Source organism: Oreochromis niloticus, unplaced genomic scaffold, assembly GCF_001858045.2.
Source record: "Oreochromis niloticus isolate F11D_XX unplaced genomic scaffold, O_niloticus_UMD_NMBU tig00002258_pilon, whole genome shotgun sequence".
Classification (NCBI taxonomy): domain Eukaryota; kingdom Metazoa; phylum Chordata; class Actinopteri; order Cichliformes; family Cichlidae; genus Oreochromis; species Oreochromis niloticus.
This window is the reverse complement of record NW_020327606.1, coordinates 2,365-20,922: the sequence shown is the minus strand read 5'-3', so window position 1 is coordinate 20,922 and position 18,558 is coordinate 2,365. Positions and strand designations below refer to the sequence as shown.

At 42.4% G+C, this 18,558-nt stretch overlaps 1 protein-coding gene and 2 long non-coding RNA genes across 8 annotated transcripts; 1 reads left to right on the top strand and 2 right to left on the bottom strand.

Annotated features, from left to right (window-relative positions):
* Window positions 1–3,841: 3,841 nt before the first annotated feature.
* On the bottom strand, window positions 3,842–10,037 carry LOC112845003 (uncharacterized). 2 transcript variants are annotated; one of them, XR_003217774.1, is made up of 4 exons: window positions 9,954–10,037; window positions 9,152–9,734; window positions 5,878–6,097; window positions 3,842–3,884 (listed from the first exon to the last, which is right to left on the bottom strand). It is a non-coding gene; the product is annotated as an uncharacterized LOC112845003 (long non-coding RNA). The 2 variants fall into 2 exon arrangements; XR_003217773.1 differs by lacking the exon at window positions 9,954–10,037 and having other exon boundaries at window positions 9,152–9,779.
* An 8-nt stretch (window positions 10,038–10,045) lies between these two features.
* On the top strand, window positions 10,046–17,002 carry LOC109198600 (RING finger protein 145). Of its 5 annotated transcripts, none has more exons than XM_025904523.1 (5): window positions 10,046–10,090; window positions 13,466–13,644; window positions 13,977–14,124; window positions 14,538–14,771; window positions 16,877–17,002. In XM_025904523.1, exons 3-5 carry the CDS (start codon window positions 14,041–14,043, stop codon window positions 16,928–16,930), a joined length of 372 nt encoding a protein of 123 aa, XP_025760308.1. In that variant the 5' UTR covers window positions 10,046–10,090; window positions 13,466–13,644; window positions 13,977–14,040; the 3' UTR covers window positions 16,931–17,002. The 5 variants fall into 5 exon arrangements, with proteins under 5 accessions (XP_025760308.1, XP_025760304.1, XP_025760307.1 ...); XM_025904519.1 differs by lacking the exon at window positions 16,877–17,002 and adding an exon at window positions 14,901–15,087; XM_025904522.1 differs by lacking the exon at window positions 16,877–17,002 and adding an exon at window positions 14,901–15,086 and having other exon boundaries at window positions 13,466–13,529.
* Window positions 14,720–15,507, bottom strand: LOC109198601 (uncharacterized). The gene is made up of 3 exons (XR_002059328.2): window positions 15,415–15,507; window positions 14,914–14,918; window positions 14,720–14,828 (listed from the first exon to the last, which is right to left on the bottom strand). It is a non-coding gene; the product is annotated as an uncharacterized LOC109198601 (long non-coding RNA).
* Window positions 17,003–18,558: the final 1,556 nt, after the last annotated feature.

Here is an 18,558-nt window from a genome sequence, read left to right as displayed (position 1 = left end):
ATTTGCTTCTTGGGCTTCCCGTCTGGGTCCTTCAGGAGAAAACAAAACTGTTACCTAAATATCAACACTTTGGTTACATTATTGTGTGGTCCACGTTCATGCGCTCACAGTGATCTGCACTGCCAGCAGTCCTCACCTGCATCTTTGCCATCAATGTTGAACTTCATGGCAGAGAGCTGGGCACTCCAGTGGTTTAAGGCCGGATCCACTTGCACGCACCTTGCTGGCATCATGGGTGGGCAGCACTTCACCTTGTAAGGGTGGACAAAAGGAAGAGAAGAACAACACGCTCACAAATGAAAGGAGCCTCATTTACAGAACCCAGTAAACCACACAAAGCTTTTCCATTTTAAAGCTGGCCAGAGTGCAACACTGTAACATGTAACACTAGAAGGTTCAGATGGTTGCAGTACTTTGCTATTTGGATCAAAAGTTTGGGGGAAAATCTTTCATTAAATCAAGTGATTGTAATGCTCTTGCTTCCGTTGTGTAGTTAACCATCTATCATTTTAGATGTTTCATTAGCAGCCTGATGAAATTAGCTGTGTCGTTAGCCCACTTCAGCCATCCAAACAGATGACCATCTAGGTGAATTATGCAGATCACCAGCACAGTACACAGATTACCACTTCTTATTCCAGCCAGACTTGTTGTTACTTCATTCTAATCATGCAGTAACAACAAAGATTTATTCCTACTGGCTTTTAAAATGTGCTTCTTCTATTCTAGAAAAACAAAAACATGTTATCACAGGCTTTTGTTTTTTCAATGACATTTGTGTTGGCTGTGTCAGTTGCAGGCAAACATTTATCATAATGGTTAGATATTAGGAAATAGCTTAAATCAGTGCATATTTAACTTGTTACACTGCCTTAATGTTGCCTGCATGGGATCTCCTCATCAGCATATGACTGTACCCTGGATGATGATATGTGAGGAGCTTGAACTTGATTCGCTAACAGAAACTAATTTAGCTAGCTTAGCACACATGTCTTGTGGCAAGATATATGCACCTAAATGCTTTAAGTCATTGGCTGTTCTGCCAAATTCCCACCAACCTGCAACTTTGTGAGCTGACTGTTTCGGGATTTTTGTGTTTTAGACAACAAAAGAAAAGAAAAGATCTACAGATTCAGGCATTTCCTTACCTGTGGTAGTCGCGTAGAATGACGTCACTGACAATGGTCTAAGTTGAAAACAACTTTCTCAACAAAAAAAAAATCAAAACAAAAACAAAAAAGAAGAAGTGAGTCGGCGTGTCATCTTTACCGAGCACCATACATGTTTTGCCTCACATTAAAATTATTATTTTTCCTTTTCAAAAATAATTTGTCTTCAGAGAAGTCAAATATATCAAATTTGCACGAACTCCACGGCCCGGCAGGTGGCGCAGAGCACTTGTCGCTGGCCCCTGGCAGGTTGAAGCACAGACCGTCGATGGTTCGAGTCTCACTCGGTCAAAATCATCTCTGTAGCTTCGGCCTGCTAGCGGATTCCTGGTCTGCGCAGGGAATCCCGAGTTTTTTTCTTTCTTTTTTTTCTTTTTTGGGTGTTGGGGCCTTTATTTATAAAGCTGGGACTATCTCCGTGTCATGGCTACCAACAACAACGCCAACTTGGGGAGAGCAGAGAGCCGATAGCCGATAAGCACAGACTCATTCATCCTTTCTCCACTTCTTTTCATAGCTGCTGCTGACGCTGGGACTTGTGTGGCTTTGCAGTTTTGCCTTGTTGGGAGCTTTTAAGGACCAGCCTTGAATTTTACACATTTGACGTCACTGACATTGGTTTAATATGAAACAAACTTTCTCAAACAAAAAACAAAAACAAAAAAGAAGAAGTGAGTCGGCGTGTCATCTTTACCGAGCACCATACATGTTTTGCCTCACATTAAAATTATTATTTTTCCTTTTCAAAAATAATTTGATTGATATCATGCCTTGTATGGTGTCAGGAAGACACACGCACACACACACACACACACACACATATGCATGTCTTAACCGTCACGTGGTTAAGTGAATTGTGTGTAACCTCTGTTGTCAATAAAAGAGTGAGGCGGACGCAGAGGAGTTGGAGTTGCTTGGACAGGCGAGTGGCAGCTCTGCTCTCCGACGCTCCCCTTGCAAGTAAAACGTACTGAGGTGTCTGTGTGTTTGCTTTCAGTAACAGTTTCTGTTTACCAGCACGGTTGACTTAAACCCAACAGAATCATTCATTGTAAATTACTTCTGATGTTTGAGGAAATATCTACACAGGTATGCAGAAACCCACTTTTACTAACAATCACTCCTGTATATTGTAATCTTAGACTGTGATTCTGTGTCCAAGTTTATCAGGTCAGATGGATAATATACGAGTAGAAAAACCTTTCAAAGAATAAGCCATTCCAGATGAAAATAGCATAGCTCAGGTTTTGTGCAACTGCATTTCATAAAGTGAAAAACATTGTTCTCATCAAAGGAAGCATTACATTTAGAAAGTTTGGGGTCCTGAGCAATGACTTTTTGGGTTCAAAGGGATGAAAAGCTGGTGGAGTGTGTGCTAATGTCTGTAGAAAAAGGTTTTTATACAACTGGACGTGTCACTCTCTTTTCAGGAAAGTGCAAATTTGATCTAATCATATTAGAAATGTTGTGTTTCAGACACAGATGTTGCTAGATTTACTATTTTTGAAGCGAGTATAATATTTTGTATAAGGATGAGGGTGTTTATGTATGAAACTGGAACAAAAGGTGAAGATTTCTTACACCGTGGTGCGTAACTCCCTACAAACAAAAGTGCAAACTGGGTCCAGTTATGTCTTGATGCATGCTCAATCATCCAGGTAACTAAATCCCAAAAGGTTCATTCTGTTAGATGAGATAAGACTTTATTGATCCCACGGCGGGGAAATTTTTTCCTCAGCTCAGGTACAGATAGCAGAAGGAAAATACAAATAAAATACAAACAAATATAAAACATAGAATAGAATAAACCTTTATAATCCCACTGATTAGAAAATTTGGTGTTACAGAGCTCTTACAGCAAGGGAAAATAAAATATAAAAGGAAGACACAGGGTGGTCCTATGAACGTAAGCAACCAAGTTCGTATATACAGGTAACAATGTACAGAATATGTATAGAAAAATTGAGAAAATTGTACGGAGATATGTAGAAAATGTAGAGTAAACTAACAAGCTGGTGAGTAAGATGACCAAAGGAATGTTAAGCTGCATTATAGAGTCTGACAGCTGCTGGTAAGAATGACCTGCGGTAGCGCTCCTTCCTACACTGTGGGCGTAAAAGTCCACTGCTGAAGGAGCTGCTCAGTGCTCGTACAGTCTCATGCAGGGGGTGGGAGGTGTTGTCCATGATGGATGTTAGCTTAGACAACATCCTCTCCTCCCCAACCTGCTCGATGGACTTCAGCGGACAGTCCAGGACAGAGCTGGCCCTCCTGACCAGCTTGTTGAGTTTCCCCCCGTCCCTCTCTGCCATTCCACCACTCCAGCAGACCACAGCATAGAAAACAGCAGACGCCACCACAGTGTCATAAAATGTCCTTAGGACTGTCCTGTTCACCCCAAAGGATCTCAGCCGCCGTAGCAGGTGGAGACGACTTAGACCCAGTAGAGTGGTTGAAGGAAAAGGGGGACAGGTGAGGTGCATTTCATGTCCCCGGTGCTGTGGGGGGTTGCAGAGAGGTGTGACGAGCTCTGGTGGATGGGGAGGGAAGGGCTACTGAATCAAACCTGTTAAACAACTGGTTCAATCTGTTAGCCAGAACCTGGTCTCCAGACTCTGGACCCCTCCGCTCACAGTGCTCCGTCCAGTGATGGTGTTCAGTCCTCTCCACACACCTCTGGTGTTGCTCTGCTGGAGCTGCGCCTCCACCTTCCTCCTAAAAGGAAGCATTACATTTAGAAAATAAAATACTTGTTTTATATTTGTTTGTATTTTTTGTAAGATAATACACTATATACACGGAGTTTATCTGGACGTAGTGTTTTCAGTGTCATCCAAGTGACTCTAGAGGATGAAAACCTGTTGGAGTGTGTGCTAATGTCTATAGCAGGGGTGTCCAAACTACGGCCCGCGGTCCATTTTTAATTGGCCCGCACTTCAACTTTTGCTTGAGTGTATGGCACTTCTTAGTTTTAACACCAGGGGGAGCTGCTGTTGATCAAGGCAGTTGCTCCACCAAAAAGGACAATCCTAGAAGAAATTTACCCCAAGTTACTGAACATGGCAGAACCAAAGAAGCGAAAGGTAGAAAGTGAGTGCAGAAAATTTCAGACACGGTGGGAGAGTGAATATTTCTTCAAAGAATTCAAGGGGAAGTGTCTGTTTTATCTGCACTGAAACTGTGGCAGTTATGAAAGAGTGTAATGTACGACGTCATTATGAAACCAAACATCAGGTCTATGCATCCTACACTGGTGCTGAGCGAGAGCAGAAAGTAAAGCAAATGGTAGCTGTCCTGCAGGGTCAGCAACAGTATTTTTTTTTGTGCTCAAAAAGTCCAGGAAAAGGCTACAATAGCCAGCTATGAGGTGGCCCAACTCCTCGCAAGACGTGGAGTTACAGAGGAGCTGCTCGATCTTAAGAGTCTAAAAGGCACAACAACAGGTATGGATACTTTTGAAGCTGTGTCAGACTCAATTGACAAAATGGGACTTAAATGGGACAAGCTGTGTGAAGATACAACAGACGGGGCTCCAGCTATGGCGGGTGCACACAAAGGAATGGCGTCTACGATGTGCGCTGAGGTGAAAGAGGCTGGAGGTGAGGCTGTTGAAATGCACTGTACTGTTCACCAAGAAGCCCTTTGTGCCAAGACAGTCAATCTTGGAGATGTAATGAACACTATTGTAAAAACTGTCAACATAATTCGAGCAAGTGGACTGTACCACGGAGAACTTCAGGCTTTCCTTTCTGATGCGGATGCTGAATATGGGATCTACTCTACCACTCGGAGGCGCGCTGGCTAAGCCGCGGTGCCGTGCTGAAGCGTCTTTACTCCCTGAGATCAGAAATTGACCATTTTTGAAAGAGAAGGACCGACCTCTTCATGAGCTGAATGACCCTCTATGGTTGGCAGACCTTGCATTTTTAGTTGATCTTACTGATCATTTAACCACCCTGAACAAGAGCCTACAAGGGAAAGAGCAGCTTGTACCACAACTTTATGCGCACATGAAAGCATTTTGTGTGAAGCTCAATCTCTTTAAGACACAACTGCGCAACTTCAACGTTGTGCACTTCCCCACACTGTCCAAGATCAGAACTGCTTATCCACAGGCCAACCTTTCTGCTAAAAAAGGGAAATGTGTGTGCTTCCAGGATTTTTCTGCCAGTTCTACAGGAGCTTGGAAAAGGAAAAGTGTCCTCTGATGAGACGCCACGTGAAAAAAAATGATCAGTCTATTTGGCTCAGATTTGCTCCTTGGTCAAATGACATTTGTCCGGATTTTTGGCACAAGTGGTGTCAGATCAGCAAAAGTAAAACGAAAACAAAAATGGGTACATTTTCAAATCCTTTGTTTATGGACAGAATTCGTCCTGTTGGACACAAGAAGCAGACTCCAAAAAAACTTTGAGACTCTGCAGAAGTCTGATTAGGCTGCTGTTTATCCAACTGGCTCACTGTGGTTTTTATGAAGTCATCTGTAATGTGTCACCTTTTCTGTAGAATGAAGAAGTGCTTCCCTTCTTTTAAAGGAAATACAGGCTTACAAAGATCCTCTAAACATGTTTCTGAAATAATCCTAAACACAATCATTAAATCAAAACTGCAAGAAACAATTTATTTAATCACTCTTCTTCACTTAATTCCTTAACTTAGTAAAAACAAAACAAAACAAAAATAGACAAAAACTCTTCTGCTGTCTCACCTCTGTCAGTGTTCATGCTGTTGCAAGAACAGGTGGAGGTGCAGGTGGAACTTTGACTTCACTGTGGTTTCTATGTGCAGGCAGGAGTGTGACATCTCAGAACAGCAGAGGATTGTGGTGCGCGGTGACTCCTGCTGCGACGCCCCCGTCTGAGTGTCCTGAGCTCCTGGTCCTCAGCAGACGGCCCACACACTCATTTATCACCATGTCTTTATCCTGCCTGTAAGAAAGCAAAGACAAGGCTAACATTACAAACAGCCAGCAACCAATCCCTTTTACTCCACCGCCCAAAAACCAGTGAGAAACACTAGCTAGTATTAACTTGGAATCAAAGTCCACTAGGGCTGCCACAAACAATTATTTTGATAGTCAACTAGTCACCGATTATTTTGCGATTAGTCGACTAATCGGATCATGCATCCATTGGACGTAAAACGTACAGCTTATTGCACCAGCAGCATCTGCTCTTATATAACATTAGCTTACAGTTTTAAGTGTTTAGGGCAGGGGTGCCCAATCCTAGTCCTCGAGAGCTACTGTCCTGCAGCTTTTAGATTCATCCTTGTTCCAACACACCTGAATCAAATGAATGTCTTGTTATCAGGCCTTTGCCAAACTTGATGACATGCTGAAGAGGTCATCAAACCATTTGATTCAGCTATGTTGGAGTAGGGATGCATCTAAAAGCTGCAGGACAGTAGCTCTCGAGGACTAGGATTGGGCACCCCTGGTTTAGGGTATGTGCTAACTAAAAATAAAGACAAGATGATAGTTTATTAAATTTAATGAGATTTACAGATTGTTTCGGTAAAGTTTAATAAACTCCTTGCTATCTAAAATATAACGGGACACCGGAGTATATTCTGAACATCTCACACTTCTGATAATCAGTTGTCTGCTTGACGTTTATTCGGCCGTGTATAAACTATAACTTTAATCTCAGCCAAACCGATTTACTCAGGAACAAATAAAATACTAAAAAAAAAAAAAAAGGCCAAACAATAACATTTTTAAGTTATCTAACTGACTTATATATGTTCAACCTGAGTAGCGAAAGACGGTGGTGCGTTTGAAACGATTTGCCTGGAGTCCGGTGTTCTCACGGGCTCTAGTGAGCCTTGCCCCGGCTAGCTATGGAGCTAGTGGGTAACAGACGTCTCCGAAAACGTCGGAGCGCTTTTGAAAATATGCGGTGTCTTGATAAACTGAGCAGATATTTGAGGTTTACACAGCTACATTCTCGCCTGAAAATATGTTAAACGTTTATTTTGTGACCCAGAAAGATTAATAAGAGTAATATTAAAACTAACTAGCTGCCGCCATTGTTGAAAACTGAGCAGGGCCGCGCTATGAATTCTGGGACACTGCTTCTTCTTCTTCGGAGTGTAACGGCAGCTGGCATCCTTGTACATGCAGTGCTGCCATCTTCTGTTTCAGTCTGTTATTACACTCTTAAATCCTACTACTTATTCCTGCGTCTTTTGTGATCTTACAAAGCTTCAAACCACGCGTCGACTATTAAATCAGTCGTCGACGATTTTCATAGTCGACGTAATCGTGACTAGTCGACTAATCGTGGCAGCCCTATTCAGCAACAAAGACGCCATCAAAAAAGTCACGGCCATCAGAGCAACATCAGAGAAACAATAAAGTCTAACCATGGAAGGTATATAGAAATATATGCATAAAGACACAAAAACATAGAACATCGACAATGAGCACCTTTCGTTTTGCTGAAAGTGATATAGCTTTCTCTTCCCATCAACTGAAACCACCAACATTTCAGGTGTGCATGCTGGGCAGCTGAAGCTGACATCACAGCACAGCTGCTCTTCCTCATCAAGAAAGCTGTGCTGCAGTGCAATCAACTATTACATTTAGGCAAAGATTACTTTTCATCCCTAAATGATTGACGGTCAGAAACTCTGACCTTGTCTCTATAGACAGCAGAGAGCTGCTGCCTTTCTGTGGGTAGGAGTTCATTTTTACCCATCACCCCAGTTAAATTTCACTGGGGTCTGTCTCATTTATATGCCAGAACCAACACTTTGAAGCACTTTTCTTTGTAGCTCAATGGAGACACACATTTATGATCAGGTCCCCCAGTTTCAGACACACTTGCACAAGCACACAGATGACCAATATCTCACAGTGGTTTAACACAGATCTGTCTGGGCTAAAGTACAGACATCGAACGCTATGACAGACCGAGGCAACTATGACCCTTGCAATTTTAGAAGAAGTCTGCTTGAAAGTAATCATGGACAGAATTCATGTTTCCAATTATTCTAAAAATGCACTTCAGCAAGTTTTTTTTTTATAATGCCTACTAAAGATGTTTTCAAAGGGTTTCCCAGATATGGGTTATTTCTAGTCCCAGATTAAAAGAATAATTCAGTGAAGACCTCCATTTAAACAACTTTAAGCCTAGCACTAGGCTTAATCCATGTCTGGGAAACTGCAGCATTATCCATGGAGGCATGAGCATTTAGCATAATATAGACAACAACCTCTTTAACTTACCCTAAAATCTGACTTGACTAACTCCAAGAAGGGAAACCCTGCTTTTACTGTCCAGGAAATGGAGATCAGTCACCCAGTGCAAGTGCAACTGTCATTTAAACTCAGTCTACAGTCAGACCAAAAGCCACCTCGCCAAATGTATTTACACAGCTGTGTGGCCAAAGGCAGGGGGCAGCTTGGGTACGGCTGTAAACATTAGCCTCTTTAACTGCAGCTGAACGCCATCCCTCATTGTCTGCTACTTACAATGCAGTTAGAAAACAAGATCTACGGGTTTTCCTAATATCATTCACCACTGAAAAATATTTTGGTCTGTTAGATATTTCAGCAGCATACACAATTTACATCCAATACTGCAACAAGCTTACTTACCAGCATTTTTTTTATCAGATAAACTCAAATGAAACAAGTTGGTTAATTGGAAACAATTTCAACTTTCAAATCATGTCACTCTGTGTTTATTGGAAAGGAGATTAAAATGCATGATAGGCTGAACCCACCCGAGGGACTCATAAAGTTTGATCTATGAATTCCTGATACATTTTTGCTTTATAGAGGCAGAAATGTTGACCATGAAAGCTTTTTGTAGTGAACTATGCTGCTTTCACCTACAAAGCATCCAGAGCACACAGTACATGTTGCTATAAGCTACACCACATAGCTGCTACAATTTAAACACACCCACAATTTGTGTATAATCGCTATCGCCAGACTATGTCTCAAGAGCATATGACCTGTTGATAAAACTCACTGTTATGAAGATAGATTGGTTCCAGTGTCTTCATGAAACGCTGCCTTTATCCATCTTCTGGGGCGTGCCTGCAGTGGACTTGTGAACAGTTCCTTGTGAGGGAGCTGCTGGTGGAGCTCACAAGGTCCTCCTTCATTCCTACCATGAGCTTCAGTCTTCCTGATCTTTCTCAAACACGCCTCTCTCAGTGGGTCAACAGAACATCTGGCACAGGACAGCTGTGATGAAAGAAAAGGAAGAGGTTTCTCCAAACCTCTGGACCAAGGAAACCCAGCTGGGTCCTGATGGTCTCCCACGCTACTTTCACCCCGGGTGGACGTAGCTGTCGATAATAATCGGCACTCTGTTCACTGTTAGGAAAGGAAAAGAACAAGTTACACTACAGTACTGATACCTTCTGCTGCTCTTTTCAAACTTGCCACCTTACCAGGCTGTAGAGTGCTCTGAACACTTAAACACTTTGAAATCCATTACACACTCACACTCACAGTCTTAGGTGAAAATCTCCAAGGACAGCATTACACTTTTGCTATGAACAGTAACTCTGGAGCTCTGTGGAGTGTGCAGATGATCTCATTACTGTCTAAAAATGGATAACAAAACCGAAGGAGTGCCGAATCATTGACAAATACAGAGTAACAGGTGTGCAGCATGGCTAACTAGGTAGCAACAAGCCTCTAACACAGCAGCGTGTATGCTAGCGGCTAATCTAGCGAAGAAATGAACAGAGTGCTTTTAGGTGTTGTAGAAGGATAAGATGATAAGCTGTGTGTGTTTTTCAGAATGACCTGCTTGTATTTACCTTCATTGAAGGAGTGGTCAGTGTGGGTATAGCCATGAGGCAAAAAAGACAGCTGAAGCGGAAGAGTGTGGTGAAAACATGGTGCCGCGGTGGCCAGCAGGTTTCCAAGCAGGGATTCGGGTAGCAGGAAGGCTTTGGTAAGCCGTCCAACATCCAGTCCCATTTTGTGAATGCCAATAAAAAAAATAGCTAGGTGTCCATGTGTAATTTGTGTGGAACAATATTGCACAAGAAGCTTAATAGATTTAGAAAAACGATAACAAAAAAAAAATAAAAAGTTGAAGAACAAAAGATAAATGTCCTTTTTTTTCCAAAGTTTACTCGCCCTGCTGAGTGGTGTACAGCGTTAAGAGGCCAGCATTCGGACTCCAGAGTTTAACGACCCTAGTTCGAGTCTCTGATAGTAGTCCGTCTGCTACAGCAGGGTAGGCCCAGAGTGAAAGACGAAGCTCAAGCCTGCCTCCATTTTTCTCTCTCTCTCTTTTTTCATTTCTTTTTACTTTTTTCAAGCCGCAATTAAAAGCTCAGGGAAACACTTAGTTTTAAGGCGGCCTTTAAGGCACCCTATATATCAGTCCATACAGCGGTAAGGGCCAATCTCATGTATCAGTTACACATATATCAACGAAGGAAGAAAACAGGCCCAAACCAAAGAGGTGTGCAGGGAAAAAATCAGGTGTGAGTGTGTGAAATTTACTAAGTATTGGAGTGCAAAAATGCCTGGTCTCCAGCTCATTTCCAAAAGGCTGGGTGCGTGATGTGCGCGTTGTGGTCTTTAGATAGAGGAATTTTCCCGCTTTTGTTTGCCCGTCATGTGGCGACATGTGGCGGGCTAGCAGCTTAGTAACATAGAGGCCCGGTTCGAGCCCTAGGCTCACCTACCCTACCTCTCTATGTTCATCTGCTAAGGGGAGGTCCAGCAGTGGCGGTCCTAGTGTGTTTGGTGCCCTGGGCAAACACCCCCTCTGGCGCCCCCCCCCCACACACACACACACGAAGAGAGAGAGAGTATGCATAGTATGCAAACGTCTACTAAACAGACATCATAATTCGTCATGCAATGAGAACAGGAAAAATCAACAATTGACAATGACTAATTAATATTAAAATCTGTAACATAATGTATTGTTTGGAGTTTAGTCTCTTACTGTTACTATTTTTACCATTTCTTCTTGGAGCAACTGTAACCCACATTATTTCCTTAGGGATTAAGAAAGTATTCTGATTCTTAATGTTTTAGGATACATGACCTGCCATTATCCAATGACACATCTGCTTACCTGTATCTTTTGCTCGTTTCTCCTTCTAGGAGCCATAATTAAATGTATTGAATTTTAATGATCACTGGGTTTTCATTTGTTTGGTTGCTATGGTGATGTGTAACGGGAGTCACGTGGGTGGTAGCGGTGACATTAAGAGGGCGTTGTCAGTCTGTCATTCACTGGTTTGATTTTGACAGAGCAGGGCTGGGTAGCCGTAGTTTTTGTTGACCGCAGCACAACGAGTTTCCCCTTGTTGCATTAGAGCCTGTGATGTTTTAAGAGTTTGAATCGCGAGCCGATCACATTGCTCTGTAAACTTTTCAAGCACTTTAATAAACAAGCAAGCAATTCCACCTCTCGCATCAGGCAAATAGGCAGGCTCAGTCCCCGGCCTCTAGCGACTGTGGAAGTCGCTACACTCCTCCTCTTCTTTTCTCTTTTTTTTAAACTTTAAAAACGGAATGTGTGTGAGACTTTAAATCAACAAAATATAAAATATACATTTTAAATTGTTATTGATCCCTTTACCCCGAGTCCTAAAGTGTACATTTATTTTCTTACGCTTCTTATATTTATTGTTTGTTTACTTGCACTGCTGTAACTGGAGCCTCGTCGTCTCGTCTTTCTATATACTGGACTGTATGTAGCGGAGATGACAATAAAGTTTACTTTGACTTCAGAAGCGAGCAGGTGCACCGAGGGCTCTCGCGCTCACTTTTCGCGTATAGAATTTCGAAAAAACATCAGTGCAAATTATAAGTCTGTATCATAATGTCTGGTGTTTTCGTGTTCGTTGTTTTGTTTTTATTTTGTTTTATTTTGCGAGTTGGTTATTAGATGCTGCTCCAGCCAGCCAGTGAATCCCCCGCCGCCCCGCCCTCTCCTCCCTGTGCCACAAGCAGCAGGCGCACCTCGCAAACGGAGGGCGCCCTTACTCCCAGCAAATGGGCGATAGAAAACCGATCGGTGCCTATGCCATTCCCAATATGCGCTGGCTGATGTCGGGGCAGCATGAGTACGAGCAATTTTTTTTTTGCCGATGCCCGTGATGCCGCCCCCACCACGATGCCGCCCGGGCAACCGCCCGTGTCGCCCGTATCTAAAACCGCTACTGAGGTCCAGGCAGGGGACCTTGGAGTGAAAATTCCAAGGCCTGGACTTCCCCTGATTTTCATTTTTCTCTGTGTTTTTTCTTTTACCTGCCAGCAACAAACAGCCCAGCCCCATTTATGGACCTCCTTCTTGTCATGGCTACCAAGGACCACTCTTCTTCTGCCAACAAGTCATTGCCTGACAAATAATTATTTCCTATGTTTCCCTAGGGGCTTTTTTAATCTCCAATATCTTTACATATCTTGCTAGATAGACTTCCCTCAACAGGGTTTACAAACGCCTTATCCTCTTTGTCCACTTCAAATAACTTTAAACAACTATTCTTAGATTTCTTGCAACATCTGCTGTCCTCTTGCACAGATTACGCTTTTTAAAAAACTAACAAACACTTTTTTTTTTAACGTCAACCACATTTTTGGAACTAGATAAATAAAGCATATATAAAAGTCACTACCAAAAACTCATTGCAGCTTCTACCTTGTTATAGGAATGTTGTTTGTGGCTCAAGATGACTTGATTTCATCCATGAAGGATACATTTGATATATGTTTTCACATATTATAGACCAACAAGTTATTATAGCAGTTTAAATACGAGCGATCGGTTTTTGGAAGACGATCATTTTTTTAGCACAATACCGCTAAGCACCAACTCATCCATCCTTTCTCCTTTTCTTCTTTTCATGCCGCCACCATGGGAAGTGCCCACAAATGTGTCATTTCACACTGGCAGCAGGCTCGCAGAGCTAGCTGTGGTGCTTGTTCTTCTTCTCTGACTTTGCTGTTTCACCGTGTTTAGATAACGTGCCATCCGCAAACAGTCGCACTCATTTTCGTGCTTTAGCTTTGTATTCACGCGCACACACACGTGCACACACACACACACACACACACACACACACACGTGTGTGTTAGTTTAGTCTGTTTCAACCTCTCTTCGTGTGGAAACACACATATCTAGAACTATTCTTTAAGGATGTCTGCATTTCACACAACTGTCTAATAGGATAAAATAATTGACATTGTATACCCAAAGGTCAAGTCTGGATAAACGTGTATATGATCTCCAACTTGAATGCAAAGCCAAGGCATATAATTGTGTGGTGTGTCAACTCTAATGTGTTTCCTCTCTGTGCAGGGGGATGACTGAAGCTATCACCTTGCTAATCCTTGCTGTCCAAACTGGCCTCATTGAGCTGCAGGTCATCCACAGAGCCTTCCTCCTCTCTATCGTCCTCTTTATTGTTGCTGCTTCCATCCTGCAGTCCATGCTGGAGATAGCTGATCCTATAGTCCTAGCCCTGGGAGCATCTAGAGGCAACTAAGATAATATACCAAAGACTTTTTTCATGTGTTTATTTTTAAGAAAACTCTGTGTCCCACTGTTTGTTTTATTTTTACTGATCATAAACAACTATTAATAACTATGGGCAGTTAGTTAATTATCACAGAATTCATTATCTATGGTCATCAGTACAACTCATGCTAACATCATAAATTAAGTAATACTACGGTGTACTGTCCTTCTTTCTTCATTCCTAAACAGGCAGTTTGTCTTTTTGACATCAATCTGACTGAAAGTGTGTTTGCAAAGCCTGCTATCAACCTGCCTGCTTTCTCATATGCTGGTTTTGCTGCCCGTCCCGTAGGAGTTTGTGGAAGCACTTCCGTGCAGTTTCTCTCTGTCTCTTCCTGCTGATCTTTCCAGCGTACATGGCTTATATGATCTGCCAGTTCTTCCACATGGACTTCTGGCTTCTCATCATCATCTCCTCCTCAATCCTCACCTCTCTCCAGGTAACACACAACCGCATCGCAGTGTGCAAAAACGTTAAATTAAATAGTTTAAACTTGCTCTACCCAAACAGTTCAGCCCAATAATAATTAAACATGTATATTTGCTTGTTTTTTAATTCCATAATAACTCTGAAACACTCTACCGCCAGGTGCTTGGCACTCTGTTGATCTGTTGTTCTCTTCATGGTGGAGGAGTTTCGTAAAGCTCCAGTGTAGAACATGGATGAAGTCATATATTGTGTAAATGGGAGCTACAGATTGCTGGAGTTTCTGCTATGTGTCACACACACACACACACACACACACACACACACACACCAACTCTTTGCTAAGTTCTGACTGTAAACAGACACTGTCATGTAATGCATCAGCACTGTCTCTGCCTCACTGTCAGTGATTTGTTACCTCACCAGGTTGCGGTGTGCGTGATGTGCTATGGTGTATCAGAGACTGTATTTGGCGAGTGGAGTGTGATGGGAAGCACCATCATCTTGGTCCACTCGTACTATAACGTCTGGCTCAGAGCCCAGCTGGGCTGGCAGAGCTTCCTGCTCAGGAGAGATGCTGTACACAAGATAAAAAGCCTCCCTACAGCTAGCAATACACAGCTGGAGCAGTATAATGACATCTGTGCTATCTGCTTCCAGGTATGAACAGTTTTTATGTTTATCTAAAGAGGATGCATGACCCAGACTTAATCTGGGCTTTAAAAGCTAGGCTAATGTGAAATTTGATTTGTTCCAGGACATGACCAGTGCTGTGTTCACTCCCTGCAGTCATTTCTTCCACGCTGGCTGTCTGATGCCCTCTCTGTCGTTCACAACCAAGAGCCAATCACCAACTAACCGTGGAGCTACCCGAGGTACACCTGCAGCCAATCAGAACCCTGCAGGACAGGAAGAAGGCACTCTACTGGATGACAGGAAAGAGGGAGCGTCAGTAAAGCAGGAGGGAGATAATGAAACTGCCACATCAGCAGGGGAAACCTCCTCTTCCACCTCCCCACTGGCATGTCTGCTACCCTGCCCATCGTCAAACCTCCATTATCATCTTCCTCTTGTTCTTCTTCTCCTCTTGCAACTGATTCTGTGCTGCACCAGTCCCTGCAGATCACCCTTCTGCATCTTCTTTCTCTACCTCTTACACATCAGACACACCCGACGCTCCTGCATCTCTCTGCCATTCTGTCTCCACCTTTCACCAGCCAACTTCACAGGTACTGACCTAAGCAGAGGCGAACCCTGCTAAACCCGAATCCCCCCTCAGCTAAAATCAGACTCCCTTGTGGACAGCCAGGCAAACTCTACTGGTCCATCATCACAATCTAACCCACCAACTCCCCATTCAGTGGAACCTCCTCCACGTCCTCCACCTCCTCCTCCATTCAACCCTGAGCTCCATTTTAACACACACACAACATACATACATGCATATATAATTACACAATCTAAATAATCCCCTATTCTACTTATCCAGCTGTTTGCTGTTGGCTCTCCCATCATGTCCAACTTCATATCCATGTTATGTTTCAAATGATCTAAAACAATCTCTAAGCAGAAATTCATCACTCGGCATTAAAAAATGTAAAAAAGAGGACAATGATCGCAGCTTTACAAAATGTTAGTACTCGTTAGGCAGTTGTCTTGGAGCAGTGAAACGTATCCCATGATAGGTGTAACCCATGCCAGCAGTGATTTCATCACAGGTGCAGTTGTTTTCCACATGTTCTTTCACAGGGATTCAAATTTAATACAAAAACAGGATGCACTAATCTCATCTCAGAATGAATTGGGAATTTTACACCATGTCCAGAAAATGTGAAAATCGGATTTCCATCACGGCTTTTTCTTTCTTTTTTTCTCCCTACAGTCATGCTTTTACCCCTTACCTTTTGATGCCCGACATTTAGGGCGATGGTTGCTCCTGCCTTTGTTTGTACAGCTTTAACTTTCACCGCTGTATATTTCGTAGTGTTTGGGTGCCACGATTTATCTAAAAATTGATCAGACTATCGATTACTGATGGTTGTATTTTATACCGTGACAAAGTCTTAACATTTCATAACGTCTAGAAATTCTCCACATTTTTTGTTTTTCACTGCTGGGTGTCAGTAGTGTTGTGATTTAGTGAATACTGAGCGTTAGCAGACTGAATGTTGTTTATTGACATTCACATGACCTAAAGCCTGGTGCTAAGCAGAGGACACATGGTATGGCCTAGCTGAGGGGTGCAGTGTGAACTCTTGGTTCACATTGAAGAACTTACATGTGTCAAGCTTTTGCTTTTATACTACTTCAATATCTGATTCAGACTTGTTTGGCTGGTCCCAGCAAAAAAAAAACTGTTCTATTCCTCATCGCCAAACTTTGTATTACTGTTAAAGCAACTTTATTGTTAAGGTCACACGCTGCAAATGGACTAAGGGGAAGATGGAGAGACGAGGTATAAATTAGTCCACAGAGCCGAAAAGGAGCTCGGATTTTGGCCTCATTAGCTCTAGTTTATGGTTCTCACTCGTGCTTACTGTTGCAAGCTTAGCTCACTCACAGATCAACCAATCATTCACATTGTTGGTTGCTGATGGCAGGAGCCAATCAGCTCCTTTCATTAGAGACCCTGTATTTTCTAAGACCATTAGCGTTTTCCTGCTCGTCAGTCAGTTTACTCCATAAATTGTTGATACCAGCAAACTGAGCCACAGCTTCTTTTTTCCCCACAAAAACACACTCTTTCTTTTTGCTACTGCATTTAGCAGATGAAGCACGGCGAGGAAGAAATATGCTTTGAAACGAGTGTGAAAGACTGATAACTTTAGGATGCCAAGTCCTGATGCACACTTATATGTAGACCTTGCTGCCACTCTGACCACAGAACGTGTTTGTCCCAGTGTGCTATAACTTGCAACCAATGTGTTTTTCTACCTTGTGTTTTTTCTTTGGGGTTATATTTACACTAATGTCATTTTTACTAGCAATGATCCAAAGCTGTTCTGTGGATGTCGGCAACCAAATACCCTCTGATGTCTGTGTACGAGGAAACGGCCCAATCTGTTTGTGTGTAATGAACACAAATGTTGCTCTGTACGTAATCTATATTAAACCAGAGGTGTGTTGATAAATATATATATATATATACATATACATAAGTAAGACGAGGGCTTGGTTTCTCCAAAGTTTCCTTTCTTTGTTTCTTCACGTGCCTGAGAGCAAAGAGAATTTTTGGATAAGAAGCTGCTGGGAAATCAAGCCCTCTGATCTGAGACCAGCCAGTGTTGCTGCTTCTCCAGTCTATATGACGCATCTTTTAAGCTGGTGTGATCACTCTGCTGCCCTCTACTGTTAGGAGTGGGCTCAGCATGGAGACGCATTAATTAGCGCTCAGCAGTATTACTTACTAGCACTATTATTAAAGGTCTTATTAGTATGAATGACCATATTCTTGACATTGGGAAGCGTGGGCTGCAGGGTTGAGAATGAATACACGATCAGTGTAGGATCAAACCTGACCAACGGTGCTTTGACTTTTTGTGTTTATTTTTTTAAAGAGATGAAATGGAGAGTTTGATGTATTTTGCACATGTTCTTCTGAAAGGTGACCTAAGGGCTTTTCTGTACACACCTTCTTATTTAATACCAACACCATTCCTTTGACGTTGATTTTTTTTTTTTTTTTTTTCGAACTGCTGTTCGATACTGTTGCCTCTGACTGACAGATGTGTAGAGATGAATTGTAGTTGTGGGGCTGCTCTCCCCGACACTCCCTGCAGATTTTGTTTAAGATGAATTGTTTTTGTCCATTGAGTTTGTCCAAACACAGCTTTAGGACCTGCTCTGTTTAATCTGGCTCTCAGTGCATTTCTTTCTGTTAAAATGCTTCATATTTGTTTTTTTGGACTTTATGCCTGTCATTGCCTTGGTTATTTTACCAAAAATAATGTTAATCAAATAATAATGGGTGTAGTTTGTAAGGTCAAGAGCAGACAAAGAATGTATTGAAAAAGCTATTACAATCAGTTTCTTTGAAAAGTCTCATTTATTTGTACATTTGGTGACAACGCATCACGTGACTGAACTGACTGTGAGGTACTGCAACAGCAGAGGGCAGCAATACTGTAGAAACATGCCAGCTCCCAAAAACGAAGCCCAAACGTCTCTATCGCTGCTGGTGTCTGGCTGCAGTATAGGTCATGAACAACCCTCCTCTATGTTAGCGGATGGACTGGGGTCAGACTAAATAAAAGAAAAAAACTTCTCCTCAGATCATTTTAACGCTTCATTACAGAATTTCAGCTGTCATTTTCACTCAAGTCTCCATAGACTTTGGAGCAACTGTGTTGCTTCGAGGCCATTTGCGAGACAACGGCAACTCCTACAATAATGACAGTGCCATTTTGTGAAAGGCAAGAAAAGTACCTACGTTTGATGTATAATTTGT